Genomic DNA, 15,448 nt, shown 5'->3' on the forward strand with positions numbered 1-15,448 from the left:
CCACTTCTGCTGCACTCCTCTCGACGATGATTCATCCACAAGCGGTTTGTTTTGGTTATTTGACACTTGAGAAAAACGCAACTCAGCATCAGCAGTTGTTTCCGTACTTTTTTCCCGTGAGCGAAGTGTTATCCAGACCGGAATAGCCGAAAAGTGTCCGTACCAACAGTTACCGGCGTTTTATAAACAAAACAATAGTGTAAGTATACCTGTAGCAGTGGTAGTTCAAATGCATTTCAGGATAATGAATTCGCTTGCTCTCAGTGCAATTTTAACCTCAAATTTATGTTCACGCTGGACTACGCGATATTCGTTAACCCTTGGATGGCGTGCATGCTTCTAAGGGAAAAAGCCATCCGACGATCGTTCCATGGCCGTATGTTTGCAGCTTATAATTTGTTCTTTTATTTACAAACGTTTCGATTTGTTTGCAATTGCGTGGACAAAACATACTCTCGCTTTACGTGCGCAAACGTGCGGCAAGGCAGCAACGAGGGTCGCTGCCGCAGGCGATTGAATGACTAAGCCCGCAAGTGTAATGGACTCGATCGTGTTGTCGATCGTGTGCTGTATAAAAGCTTTATCAGTACGTAGAATAAGAAGCAAATTGATTCATTCTTGTGCGTCGCACCGGTCCATTGAATCATCGGATCGTGTCAAATTTAGTGCATGCAAAGGGATTCGATGCCGTGCGCTGGAAGCGACCTAGCTTCTTACCGTGAACGTGTTGAATGCCCCAAGGTGCATCGGAAAAGTTCATGGACTAGGAATATATCTTTCCGTACAAACATTCGTTGATCGTGGCTCATATAAAATGTGCCACCGTGCGCTATAAGAAGCATCTGTGGTGGAGAACAATCATTTACTTAGCGATATCAACGCACACACAACAGTTCGGGTGCTGTGTTGCTATCAATCAAGTCATCCGACGGTTTCATACAAGCTCGTTGCATTATCTCTGTCGGTTGGACTTCCATTCACAGATTACGCACAACGCTTCAAGTGGTACAACATCCGCGCACTGGACAGCGAGGGCAGTTGGGCAACATCAGCCTTAGCAGTAGCAACAGCAGGAGGAATCGTTGGCGAACTTCAGCCAACACGGCCAAACGATGGGCGTCGAGAGGTAAGATAAGCCAGTTGTAACGATAGCAGTACAAATCCATTTTTCTGAAGATCGCAGCAAGAAGCATGTTTGCCTGTTGCCATGCGAATTCCACGCGTTTTATCGCCTCCCCCCTTAGGTTCTTAATCTTGCCCGGGAACAAACGCACTCCAGCTCCCCCGCCCAGACGCGTCCAGCTCGCGGGCAATTTCGGTGAAAGAACGCCGTTAGACGAAATGTAGTCATTAACGGGGATATTCACACGCAACAGCTCCGTACGTGAGATGCGTACCAGTCGTGCCAGGTCGGCTAGTCGAAATGTACCAGACAAAAGAAGAATATATTCTAGATTGTGGCGTGCTCATTCACTCCCCCGTGTACACACCGGGACCGGGATGATGGGAGGCACGGGCCGCCACCCCACAGCTGGTAGATCGCAATTTTATTGTGCTGGAAAGGAGGCCCGCTAGACTGTTGGCCTCCTCCCCAATCTTGCGGATCGGCATGTACAGCTGGCTGGCTGGCGACGGTCAACGACCTGTAACGTTTTTGGCCACGAACTGAACGGATTCTTTTGGCCGTATCGGCGTCGCATCCTTGTGCCAGAGGATGGATGATTGATGTCCACGATAACCCGCCGTACTGTAATAGTGGACATGATTGATAGTGTTAGATAGAGCGAAAAGCGTATTGTTACGGGTCATCCGTGTGAATGAGATACGTTCTGGCAATTAATCATGTAAATCATGTGATACCCTTTTTTTGTGCCAAACGTGTTGAGCTTGAGTAGGAATTTTAAATCGACACTAAGGGTGGCCATCATGTGCTTTGATCCATGCTAATAACGTTCCGTATACCATCGTGCATGCTTGCCTTTGTTCCCATTAGCATTTACTTTCCCCAACTGAATCATGGCGAGATTTGCTATGATTCACACAGGTCTTTGTACTGCGTTTGATGCACGTTTTCAAGCCCGTAGCCATTACGTTGATTCTTACCACTCGGCAAGTTTCTGGATATCCAGCAGCCAACGCTCCGCATTGCTTCGTTATTGTTGCGTGACGACCGAAGGCGACGCGAACTCCCCGAACCCTGTGGTAAGGTGAAACAAGAAGAAGAAGTAAAAAATTGGTTCGTCGTTGACCCACTTTCCGGTGTGTCCGGTTGCACTTGAAGCTGGAACAGAACTTTCCCGAAAACAACGAAATAAAATAAAATGCAGAGTGAAGCATCAGCCCGGGAATTGGGGTTAATTGGGCTGCGCGTGCGTCCAACCCCCTTTTCTGTGTGGCACACAATTATTTGTTCCTTATTAGAGATGTTCTGCCCAATGTGCAGAAGGCACTCTAGAATCGGAATTGAAGAATCTTTCCAATCGATAGGGTTTTTTTTTTAATTTTCCTTGGGGAAAGATTTTTAAAAGGATTACGTTCTTACCAACGATCAAGAGCGTCCACGTGTCTCGCGGGTACGACCCCAACCCGTGTTGGAGCAGTCCACCGTGCAGCGTAAAATGAAATCATCACATTTACCGTTAAGTTGGCCTCCCCTACCCCTGCCAACCCATCTTCCCACATTTTCCCCCGAGGCGTGCAGGAACGGTTCTGGAATAGGAATGCTTCATCCTGCGCGTGGCGTGTTAAATGCTGTGCATCTGTGTCCGCAGCCCCGGGTCTGCGAGTCCACGGGCACGGTTGGTGTATGATGAGCTTTTATTATTATTTTTATTAGCGTTTGCTGCGGGCCAACGCCAACGAAGAACGCCGCGCCAGCGAAGCCAGGGGCAGAACAGGGGCAGAAGAAGATCTTCCTAACCTAGTTTTCCGTTTCTCCCGATTCTTCGGTTCGTTTTCGGTTCGTTCGGGTGTCGGCGGGTCGCGCGCGGTTCTGAACGGACAAAAAGAAAACGGACCGGGTACCGGGTAGGCTTTGGCACACGGTGTAGTGTGTACTGCAAAGCCGTAGTTGAAAAGAAGGGACGCACTGCAGTGCGGTGTGTGTGTGTGTGTTTTTTATAGCCAACAGAACAGAAGAAGGGGGGACCACACGAATGGCAGGACGATCGTGGTGGGACCAGAATAAGATGCGGAAGCGAATCGGGTTGCTGATGGGGTGTGGTTGCGCTCGGCGGTTGTTTTGGGAAGCGAACGACGACGAGCTGGCGGGGCGATGGGGATTTTTGTGCCTTTTTTTTTCGTTGTTGTTCCCTCGCTGCCGTTATTGCTACGGTCCCCAAGATCGGTCGCTCGTTCGCTCGTTCGCGCTTCGCGGGCTTCGTGTTCTTCATGATCCCCTCGGTTAATCTGTGAAGAGCCCGCGCACACGGGCTCAGGTGCTTCGGGGTGCTTCGTAATGCACACACACACTCACACACAAGCCGCGCGCAGATCCACGTCTCGAGGGTACGTGATCGCGGGCGCCGCGGATGGGAAAGAGAGATCGAGCGGAGGGTTGGCTCGATTTGTTCTTGTGTAGTTTGCGGCTCGTACCACCGTGCCCCATCCTAGTGCTGCTTCCCTTTCGGTGGCTTTTAACGTGTTTCTCGCGTGCATGCCTTTTTCTTTCCTTCTCTTTCGCGCCGGACTCCTTGAACTTCAGCGCTGCCGCTGACCTAGTTTTCTCAAGCCGCTGTCTCCATTGTCGATCGCGGCCGGTTACAGGCGGATCGTCGTAAGTGATTGTTTTGGGTTGGTAGGTGGTACCGGACAGCTTTACAAGTACCCACGGTCAACGGGACTTTTCGAGTCAGAAAGAAAATTAAACGCAACACTACACGGCCCGTTGGTGGTTAGCTTCGGGATCGATCACCACAGCATCACTCATCGCGCATCAATTCGCTTCCTTTGCAGCTATCTTCCCTGTGACCTTGTTCCGGTGGAGGATTTAAATGCGTCGCTAAACCAAACCGACCGTTATGACACGCTGTGCGTAATCGACGATAACGGGCTACCGGCGGCCTTGGCGCGTGACATCGAAAGTCAGAAACAGTTCGATGCGGGTGTCGCGTCGGAGGCGAGCTGTTTCCGCTGCCAGCTCGATTCCACCCCGGTTCGCGTTGTGTACAGCTGCGTCGGAGAGTTGTCCGATTTTGACGATGTGCGTCGGTACGCGGAAGCTGCCGGTTGTGCATTGCGCCGGGCACTGAAAGCGGGCGCCAAGTATCCCGTGCTGGTGCTGCCCGCCTCGACCGCACGCTTCCCCAATGCGCCGCTCGTAGCTCTGCTTGGCGCTCTGCACGAGCTATACGTTCCGCTACAGCTTCGCGAAGATGTGCCAACCAGAAGTCATCGTTTCCGCAAAATTGGTGTGTACCATCCGGCCAACGCGCAGCAAGGACTCGATTTGCTGCGCTTAGTGCAGTCGCTGGAAGCTGGTCGGTTTGTGGCGCGGGACATCGGTGGTGGCGATCCGGAGCGTATGGCACCGCCACGTGTGGCCGAGTATGTGCTGCAAGCGTTCGGGCAGTCGGGCAGCCCGGTGAAGGTAACCGTGCTCGACGATCCGCGTGTGTTCGAGCGCGATTATCCACTGTTCCAGGCGGTGAACCGTGCGGCCGGTACGGTCGAACGGCACCGGGGCCGGATTATCTTCCTCGAGTACAAGCCCCCGAATCCGGCTCGCAAAACCGTCGTGCTGGTGGGTAAGGGTGTGACGTACGACACCGGTGGCGCTGACATCAAGGCGGGCGGCGTGATGGCGGGTATGAGCCGTGACAAGTGCGGTGCAGCCGCTGTGGCCGGCTTCATGAAGGTGGTCGAGCAACAGAAACCGGCCGACGTGCATGCCATCGGGGTGCTCTGCATGGTGCGTAATTCGGTCGGTGAGGAGTGCTACGTGTCGGACGAAATGTTGACCTCGCGTGCGGGAGTGCGCGTCCGCGTCGGCAACACCGATGCCGAGGGCCGCATGGCTATGGCGGATGCACTGTGTCAGATGAAGGAACGCGTGCTGAAGGAAGGGCTGCCCGATCCTCACCTGTACACGATCGCCACCCTTACCGGGCACGCAGTGCTGGCCGTCGGTAACAGTGCCATCGTCATGGACAATGGTCCGGCCCGGGCGGCCGATCATGGGCTGAAGCTTCAACAGGCCGGCGAAACGGTGGGCGATCCGTTCGAGATATCGGTGCTGCGACGGGAAGACTTTGATTTCCACAAGGGCAAATGTTACGGTGAGGACGTCCTGCAGGCGAACAATCTTCCGTCCAGCCGGACGCCACGTGGACATCAGGTACATACATTGGACGATGTGCATTTCGGAAGGCGATTGACCGTTTATTCCTTTTCGTTATCTCCAAACACAGGGACCAGCGGCATTTTTGATGCTTGCCAGTGGGCTAGACAAGTGCGGCCTGAACTCTTCGCATCCGATCAAGTATTCTCATCTCGACATCGCGGGCAGTGCCGGTGACGTTCCGGACACGCCGACCGGATCGCCTATCCTTGCGCTGGCGAAGGCTCACCTCACCTGCTAGAGTGACGCTGCGGGAACCGATCTGCATTGAATTTCTTTAACGGTTATCAAATAAAAGTAAGCATTTACTATGGTGATGGATTATTTCACATAAAATATCCGGTGCGGCTTTGTTACTATTTATCTGCACATCGCTATCGTTGGTTGTACCTTGGTTTTCCGTTCTCAATCTGAACTTAAGAAAAGCTTGAACTCTTACCAGCAACAGCTGACAATGCAATTATATACTCGCTTCAGTTTCTCGTGGGAGTAACACACCAAAAAGCAATCTTACGCGACCACAATTTGAGCGCGGTGACATGAGGTTCGCGCCTACCAAAAGCTTAACCAGCCAAAAGAGTTTGGGTCGAGTATCGGCGGAACATCCCCCGGGTGGGTAATAGTCGGGACCCGATAGGGGAAACCGAAATCGCACTCGCCAGAAAACAATCTGTTCGCTCTCGCTCGGTTGCCTTTCGCCGGGCTGCTGCTGCTGCCGCTGCCGATCACTGCGCTGGTGAAAGTGCTGCTGCAACATCCCCGCTACGAAAGGTTCATTGAACGCGGAAATCGTGGTCCCGCGAATGATGAAAACCAGCTGTACGCAATGCCGCGGCCGATGGGGGTACGGGATGAAAATAAAACTGTGCTTAATGTGTGCGTTTCCTTAAGTGCCTTTTGCAATGTCCGAAGCGCATTACTCCTTTTGGGTTGGTGGTTGGTGGCGGCTTGGTTCTCATTGCGTTTCGGGATACTGTTATTTGCCTGTTCTCTGCTCGCTTATGTTAATTTTATATTGCACGAGTATTTTTTCAATGGCACGAACCGGAACCCCGACGTTTGGGTACATCTTTCACCCACCTCTCACTCGCCCGGTTCAAAGGTTAGCTCCGGAGCGATTCGAAGGTAATCCGCAGGGTTTCAGTGTTAACGGGGGTTTGCATGTCGCGCTGCTGATGAATAAAACCATTATCCCAAACCCGATTGTGCCCGCTGACTATTACGTACGTCGTTTGCATCGTCCACCGCTGCCAGCCTCCGAGCCGCCGAGGAGCACCGCCGCGAGTGCATTGACATTTGCCTCCAGATCCGCTAGCTAACCGTGTGGGCGGAACGTCCGTAACGAAGCGCTTTCTAATGCGCACGCGGTCACCCGTCCGTCCCGTCCAGCCGTTACCGTCACTTTGGCGTTGTCATCATCAATCCGTGTGACCCCGCGCGTTCGGCCCGGCGTTGGCGATACGAAAGAGTTCAACGCTCAACCGGCTACGAACCCGCCGCACGCGAACGGTGCTGGCCGGGAGGGGGGGGGGGGGTGGATGGCGAGATGAAGCGGAAGAGAAAACCCGCTTCTTTACCGTGCTTTCGCGTGCATTTCCGCATTGTTCGTGTGGGCTTGGCCACACCGGATTGAGGTTGTTGATCCCCCCCGCCATCCCGCCCATCAACGCGGAGTCTGCAGGTCCGACCAGCCCAAAGGGCACCCAAGGGACATAAATCTTGTGATTTAGTGCGCGAGCGCAGTGTTGCCCCGAGTGAACAGCGGGTGGAAATAACGTTACTTTTTCTTCCCTCGCTCGTGCTTGCCACCCGCGTTTTCCAGCTCGAAGCAACGTAGAACTGGTTCGTAACCCGTGGGAGCTCTGTTGCAGCGATTCGAAGTAGGCCAGCCGATGCCCTTCTTGAAGGCGAAGATACACACACACAAAAAAACGGCATCCCTTAAACAGAGACAACAACGCTCTGGATGCAGCAATTTCGCGACGAACTCGGGAATCGGGAATAAACCGGGCGAGTGTTCCGCCCGTGTGTCTGTGTACGTTTCCGTGTTCGAAGGAAATGGAAGAGAGCTAACAGATCGCGTTCGCCTAGAGTTTGCGGCTAATGATTTATTCCAAGCTTCCTCCCCACTGCCACTCCTGGCCCGGTCTCGCTGGCAAATGTTCGCCAACGGTGCGACGAACCCGTCCCAAAACAAAGAACTTCTTTCCCGGACTTCCAGGCCCGGCAGGAGGATAGGAAAATGGCAGAGAGCTTAGAATTATGTAACATTCCCAATTCTCTTCTTCACCGTAAGCCCCATCCAATGCTCCGACCAGCGAAGATCATTGGGGGCTGCCCACCAAGATGGACATCTCGTTTCATCGTCGTTTTTTGCGGCGAACCTTCCTCCCAGGGCTGAGCTGGAAGACCCGGGAGAAGACCTAAACTCCCCATAAAAGGTTCGATGTCGATTCCCGAGATCTAACGGATCGTTTCTGGGCTCGCGTTTGCCTCCACGGCAGACCAGACCGCTCGCCGAAGATGGCAAACATCTTCCCGCTCGCGAAGACCCGGTGCCCTTTGGCTTGTTGGTGGCAGCGGCGGCCAAGAAATTGGTTCTCGCTGAGCGCTGCTTCGTTCGTCGTCGTGATCCACGATCGCCACGATCGCGTCCATCCGCCTGGAATGGACGCTGATCATACGTGTGTGCCGTAGATGGGTATAATTTTAATTAAAGACCAAACAGGACGGTGGGAAAAAAAAGAAGGAACAAACGCTCACCAAACCCATGGTGCGAACGCGCGCACCGAGGGGAAAACGAAAAGAAAGCCTTCCTCGAGGCTGCCCGAGCACGCCAACTTTGTCCACCTTAGCATGCCTTAACCGTGGGTCCGGCTTGTCGGCTACGAAAGACGGTTGTTCCATGGTGTGTGCAGCGCAGCGCAGTGGGAGCAACGTTAGGTTGCCGCCGTCCCTTTGCTGAAGACCTCAGCTGGTCTTGCGTTTGAAATATTGTACACGGAAGCTGGCGAGCTACGAAACGCGGTGCGAGGTCGGTGAAGTAACGGTTGACGGGCTCCTCCACCGGTCACAACTGGTCACAGAACGCTTGTCCGATCTGCGATCGAGCGGGAAATGGAGGAAAAGCGGGAAGCGATGCACGCGGTTGTTTTAATATCAATAAATTTATGGCAAAACGAGATGATTATAGACATTGTTGCTTTATGGTGTTTGGTAGGCGATAGGGGCTGCAATCGGAACGGGTGGAACGCAGTCTAGTTGATTGCAGCGTGGCGAATGGGTGTGTGTGTGTGTGTGATGAGGGTTGGAGGAAGCTGGAGGACCAAGAATTCATGCCGCTAGCTAGAAACTAGCCATCGAACGCCCGAAGAGGTTAATGCTTCCTTCTGCCTTCTGTCTATGACCGGTTGGGGGGGAGCATTAGAATTTGCTCCGGCTTATACAGGCGTCTTTTGTAAGCTTTTCCTGAATGATCATGTCCAGACTTTGGGTCCACAATATCCAACATGTTTAGAAATAATTATTTCATAAAAAAAAGATTGAAGTACACACTCGATGACAGAATGGTCACATCTGCCTCGTCGTCTAGACAGCATCGTGCACATGGGTGTGATCAGCAGTCGATCGATCATTAACGGCTAATTCGTTATTTTTGTCTGGCTTCTCTAACGTTTCCTTCCGCATTATTTTTTTATTTTTTTGCTGCTCCCATATTGGTTGCAATGTTGGCATGCTCAATTTCTACCCAACGGTTGGCAAAGTACTGTCAACGCAAGACGGAAGCTTAGAAGCTGCTTTGTAATCCTAGATCGCAAAAAGTACAGTAATCTTCATCACGTATAATGGGGCGATCGGGATATTGATCGTGATCAGAAGCTTGCATCAAACAGGGTGAAAAAAGGCATGAAATTGAGTAGAATCATAGAGAGATCGTAAATATTGTCCATGTCTCGCATCTTATTAGCGGAAGATATCGATTTTTTGTTTGTTTTGTGTCGGTCGTCGTCGACCACTCGTTTAGACAGAATCCCCCCGAAAACTGAAGCAGACAAGTGTAGTTCCCCGGGGAAGATCGGTTATGGGATGTCATCTTGCAAGCAGCCATCAGGGGAGAAGGAAATTTGACCCCGGACGGACTTCCCGGAACGGCGACCATCCGCCAGAAACGAATCCAGCCTCCTTCGAGATGATCTTTAATTTCCTTTCTCCACCATTGCAAGGGAACTTCTTCCGCTGGGAGGATGAAGGAGGGGCGGGGGAGGTGGCAGAGAGCACATAACCATCCTCGAGACCATTGTTTGCAAAAAAGAGAACTAGACAGTCATGCGATTTTCATGGTGTATCGTCGTCTTTTTCGGCTATAGATCGAAGCGAAGAATGGAATAGATGAAACGAATCCGAGAAATCGGCGATCGATCGCTGAAGCGAGAATGAGCGAAAAAAACTGCCCAAGCACACGTGAAAGAAACCAGCAAAAAAAAAGCCAAACGTTATATCGAGCAATGAAGATCATTTCTTTCTCTACTAGAACGGAGAAAAGTTCTACCTCGCGATCGAACGCCGCGAGTCTAGCGCGAGAAAAACTGCTCGCGAATGTTGCCGGGCGTGCAAGGGGCCAACGACCGGCACTAGCAGTGACCTACTAACATCGGCTCCACGCTGAAGGAGTGCATTCACCTCGGCCACGGCCAGAACCTTTCCGGGCCTGGCTGCGGGAGCACACGAGCGCCGTCGTTCAGATTGCTCTCAACGTGGAAAATCGCTTCGCGAGATTTTCTCACCCCCCCTAACTCGCTCTCTCGCTCTCTTTTTCTCTCTATTTTTAGCTGTGGGGTGGGGGTGGAAAATGAGCGTGGGGAAGGGGGCACGTTGAACAAGAGAGAGAAAGAGAGAAAGTAAACAAAAGCAAAACTCGCGCGATCGCGATTTAAAGCATGGAATCTCTGGGCGGTCTGAGTTACTCCGGGGGCACTCGATCGGTACTCGAGTGTTCTGCGCGATCCTTTAAAGATCGCCGTGAGTGCTTTGCTTTGCTGGCGTAGTATCTCCTTCATCTTTTCTGCTCCACCCATTCCAACCGTCCGGTTCGGTTATTATGTAACCGTGGCGATGCATCGACCCCGTGCAGCATCTTCCGCGGGGTCTGGATGCAGCAGCATCCACGGTGTGTGGAAAATGGGGTAAGAGAAGCAGGAGGAAAAAAACACAAAAACAGGTCGCCTGTGTGCGATGGTAGACGGGAAGCGCTGCCACTAACCTTGCAGGCAGGTTCATTCAGGATTTCGTTCGTTTCATTCTTTTTTTCCCCACCCAAGCGGATCAGGATGCACCGGTGTAATGCGGTGTGGTGGGTGGTTGCAGTTTACGGTTTGTTTTTAGTGCGCTACCCTTCACACCCGATCCGTGTGTTTGGGGGAGGTTTTGTTTTGTTGTGTTCTAAGTCGCATTTCCGCATTTTTGTTTTTTTTTCGCCGCGGTTAAAGCGGTTAAATGCATTTTATCTGCAGCGGGAATGGTGTGCCAGCAGCAGATGTTGCTTTTACCCGGATGCATCCGAAGGTAAATCGCTCGAACGTGCAGTTGTGGTTGGAGAAATTTGTGGCTCGCTTTGCATGGTGGAAGCTTCCTGGTCTTGGGGCGATGATTTACGATCGCGATCGCCTGCAAACCGACCAGACCGAACGGATGTTGCCGGTGTGTCCGGGCTGCCGATGGATTAATGTTACAGCACGTTTGGGGGGTTGTTGATAGCCGGTGCGTTAGCTCCCGGGGCAGTCTGGTAGCTATTTGTAACGGGTTGACTTTAAGGAAACACGAGTAAAGTAATGCAAATAATTAGCATTCGCCACATAAAATTCATCTCGCAACCGCAATCATTTCAGAGCTTATTAATAAACATAAATGCGAAGCAAATGATCGCAGCGCCAGAATATTTTGCATACTATATGTCCATTGCCTTTTTTATTGTTAATGAACTTATTATTGATTAAATGAACTATAAAATTTATTGTACATTCTCTATAAAATCTTCAATGAAGCTAAATTCATCTTCTTCTTCTTTGGCATAACGACCTCGTAGGTAATGCCTGGCATTTCTGGCTTACTAGACTTAGTGATACCACGTAGTTGGTATAGTCAGTCTTCACTACGGAGGAACGGTCCGGATGGGATGTGAATCCCGGTCCTGCCGTATGAAGACCAGCACCATAGTTGCCTCCACCACCGGGCCTCCATCGACCTATAATCGACATCAATTTCGAGTCGACATAGATTATCATTTAATTTACATTTGTGTGTTAGTTAATTTTTCAATCGATTGAGAATAAATAAATTATAGCTCACGTTCGGATGCCAGGCAACTCCACTAAATACTCTAACTCGGTCTGATTACTCTAGATTCATCAACTTAAATTTAATCATCAACCTAAATAAATTTACCGAATAATTGTGTTAGAATTGCTGTGCTATTAGCTAAAGCTTAGAAGTATCAGAACGATCTTCGCACGATAGGAGCGAGATTTTTTTTTTGTCGAAAATCTGATCGATCGACCTCACTTGTACCACGACTAAAAAAAAATTTAAAATTATATACAATAAATAGAAAAATGTGACAATACGTCATCGGACCGTCTTAAAAAAAAAATAGAAAAATGTACCAATTTACAAGAATATTGGAGAAGATCATTGTAAAACTTACTAAAAACTATGCCTAATCGGTTATCAGTTACTTTTTGCTCTGACTGCCTTTGCACCACCACAAGAGTTCCTGTTTCTGCTGTTATACGTCCAACACATTACGTTATCACTCGCACGAATCACACGCACCGGGTTCATTAGTTCATGGTGCTCCAGCTGACTGGCTCTTATCTAATGCTCGTTGCAACCGCGTGCAACTGGCGCCCGGTGCAGCAACCGTGCGGTAGCACCATCGCAATCGATTGTCGATAATTGTGGCTTCACGCACTGCCCTCTCGCCACCACCCATCTACCCACCAAACTCCTGGTCGTTGCTATACGATCATCAGGCGCACGCGCTCCATAGTTCCCATGATGCGTTCGGTGGGAAATGCGTGACGGAAGCGGGACCGGGAAAGCGGGTGGAGGTGTAAAAGTGTATCGAAACGATGTCTACCTTTGCTTCCCTCCCCCGTTGCTAGGCCGGGCGGGCGTGCGCACGCACACACACACACACACACGCGCGCTTTCCGACTCGTAAGGGCATTGACCGGTCCCACAGCGCGGACCGCAATGAACCACCCGTGTGCACTCCCCTGTTGGCTCCCAGCTGCTGGATTCCCAGTTTTCCGAGACGAAGAAAAAAGAGACGGAGAGGATAGTGCGTCGGAGCTCATCCCAGAAGGCGGAAGTGGGTGGAGTTGCTAGCGGGTGGCAAGACAAAAAGGGGGGTGATGGTGATCCAGGGGGGGGCGGGGGGAGGGAGCTTCGCGATCGTGTGAAAGAAAGTAGGAGAAAGATAGCTCAAGAGAAAGGGAGGAATAGAGAGAGATGAAGAGAAGAGAGAGAGAGAGAGCGAGAGAGAGAGAGGCGTTTCGGGTGTGCCGAAAAATTCGTTCGTTCCAAGTTTGACGAGATGCCAACCGAGCGGCGAAGAAAGTGCTGAGGTGACCACGAGGAACCAGCTGAGTTCGGGAACACACACACACGAGCGCGCGGAACTGGCAGAGAAAGGGCTGACGGAAGGGCAAAGTGCGTAGCTGCTGCGTCCACAAAAACCTGTCCCAACCCCAGCTGATGCGTACGAGCGACAAGGATGGCCGCGGTACGGTTTTCGGGATGCGTACACGCGCTCACCTGTCAGTTGCGTCGTGGATGATCAAGTTCGTCCAGTAGAATGGCAATCGCCGCGATACGAGGGAATGGCTAGCTGAGAGCCTCGAGGGAACGAAAATTAATTTATGGAAATAGAACCGATGGAAAGTGCTTCCATTTGAAATGGTTAAATAATACATTCTTAAGCAAACACACACAGGTGGGACATCATCGTTATGCGCTGTCGTTGAAACGGCGGGGCCATTTTTTTGTTATTGCAAATTCCCACATTCAAATCGTACTTAACCCTATGCTATCGCAGAGAACCAAATGACTGTGGTCATTTCACTCAAGACCCACGATTCAGCTGATTGGCTACCGCGGCTTGGGGGAGCCAGTTATTTGGATGGCAGTTCGTTCGCATCGCAACGATCACACACCATCATTTTTGTGATCGTTAGGATCGTTCACCAGCGTACGACGTTCACGGTAGAAAGAAGTGTCTTGTTTGTGAGCAATAATTGAAGGAAGGAAGAAAACTGCGTTGATAAGCGTGGAAGATGAAGAAGGTTCTACCGCAACATGGTGCAATTATTGTGCAATGCTCTTTGCCACGATCCTGCTGGGTGGGTACCGTGCAGCTAGAGGGTGCATTCGATCTGCATCTTTCGGAGCCAATTACTCATAAATCAATCACGGCAACTCATATCGTATTATGTTTTATACGTAGCTTTTTTTTCTTTCTTCTTGTGCTGGTTGTTTTATGATAAGAGATGGTGGTGAGTAGATGCAGAAGAAGATTGCACTGATACAATGTGTCATTTCAGCGGTGAATAGTATCAGGGTGTGTTGGGTAGTTGAATTAATTTAACGAGATCCAAATAGTAGCCCTAGGCTTATATGTAATCAAAGATGATCATCGGTATGGGAGTGTTGCTACACTATAGATGTTGAAGTACGTTTCAAATCAAGAAATTTAAAATTAAACTCTCACAAAGCACGTTAAAGATTTTTGAAGCGATGTTGATATAAAGTTCCCTTAAAAAATATTATCAAGGGTGGTTTTAGTCGACTAAAATCGCTTGAGTTTTTCGCTCGATGTATCCCGCTCCATATCGGTCATTTCCTGAACCGTGGTGGAAACCTTACGTAGAGCTTGGCATTTCCTGGTACATCGAAGAGACCATCCCCCACGTACTGATGCAGTTTTACCGACTAAAACCACTCTGTAAAGCTTGTACAGTAGAACGGCATGACCATATTGCTCTTTAAATCTAGTTAAATATTGAAATAATTCTAATTAAAATAAATCTAGTTAAATAAAATAATTCCACTTTCAGCTTTTTTCTTAATTTATATTTATTAATGATGAACTTGCCACATCCCAACGTAGCTTTTATCTGCATCTCTTAAAGCCTACAAATATTCTTTAACTACAGATTAATCGGTTCCGGCTCCTAGCAATGATCAGTCGTCTGGTTTATCTGGTTGTCTGGTTTTATCTTCAAATCATTGAAAGAACAATCATTCTTACACAGTATTAAACGATCGTCACTTCTTCTTCCCCCACCCTATTACCCCATTAAACAACCCACAAGACAGAGGGCACGATTTAATCGGTTCGGATTTTAATTTACGGATGCGAATCCGTGGAGGTAGATTGGCGCTAGGCGTCACGTCATGTCGTTGAACGGTCAATCATAAAACCGTTTCCGGGATGCTGAGTGACGATGAGGCCCGCAGATAGCAGCCCTAAACCCCCATCCACCTCCATCACCACCCTCATGCTCGGCCCACCCCCTCCTCTCAAGCTCCCAAACAAAGCTCAGCTGATTTAGCAGTCACATTGCAATGGCCGCATGGGCCGCCTGGGTCTGGGTGGGGGATGCGATCTTCTCGGGCCTCAGCTTTGCGGTTGCTCACGCGAGATCACTCAGCAAATGATGCGTGAGTGCTGAACTCTGTGTATGTGTGTGTGTTTCCGTCGCGTTTTGGATGCTCACGACCGATCGCAAACTGGGTGGTGGAGGTGGGGGGTGGGAGCGTTGACAGCGGGCATGAGGGGGTGGGGTGGCCCCCAGATGTGGGTCAGAATTTGCCATTGAACCGATGACGTCACGCAGTGCAATGACCTAGCAGCAGCAGCAGCAGCAGTCGTTGATTCTTGCTGTTCACCCTCTCGATCGTTCTCCTTCTTTGTCTCTCTCTCTCTCTCTCTCTCTCTTTCTTCTGCTTGCTACTCATTCTCACCGTGGCTTTTCTCTCGCGTGGAGCATAAATTTTATAACACTTACCTCCTCCCAGTTTCTCCTTCCTTCTACCCTCCACCCCCCCCCC

At 50.4% G+C, this 15,448-nt stretch overlaps 1 protein-coding gene across 2 annotated transcripts; it reads left to right on the plus strand.

Moving 5' to 3' along the window:
• The first annotated feature begins 45 nt into the window (after positions 1-45).
• LOC118505808 (putative aminopeptidase W07G4.4) lies at positions 46-5,676 on the plus strand. 2 transcript variants are annotated; one of them, XM_036042148.1, is made up of 4 exons: positions 46-199; positions 984-1,126; positions 3,955-5,335; positions 5,409-5,676. In XM_036042148.1, the coding sequence occupies exons 2-4, from the start codon at positions 1,113-1,115 to the stop codon at positions 5,577-5,579; spliced, it is 1,566 nt and encodes a 521-aa protein (XP_035898041.1). In that variant the 5' UTR covers positions 46-199; positions 984-1,112; the 3' UTR covers positions 5,580-5,676. The 2 variants fall into 2 exon arrangements, with proteins under 2 accessions (XP_035898041.1, XP_035898043.1); XM_036042150.1 differs by lacking the exon at positions 46-199 and having other exon boundaries at positions 844-1,126; positions 5,409-5,669.
• Positions 5,677-15,448: the final 9,772 nt, after the last annotated feature.

Source organism: Anopheles stephensi, chromosome 2 (genome assembly GCF_013141755.1).
Source record: "Anopheles stephensi strain Indian chromosome 2, UCI_ANSTEP_V1.0, whole genome shotgun sequence".
NCBI lineage: Eukaryota > Metazoa > Arthropoda > Insecta > Diptera > Culicidae > Anopheles > Anopheles stephensi.

Bases quoted from the DNA above. Each gene is read 5' to 3' on its own strand.
- LOC118505808 (XM_036042148.1), top strand. The intron at 5,336-5,408 runs GTACATACATTG...CTCCAAACACAG, and splicing joins GGACGCCACGTGGACATCAG to GGACCAGCGGCATTTTTGAT.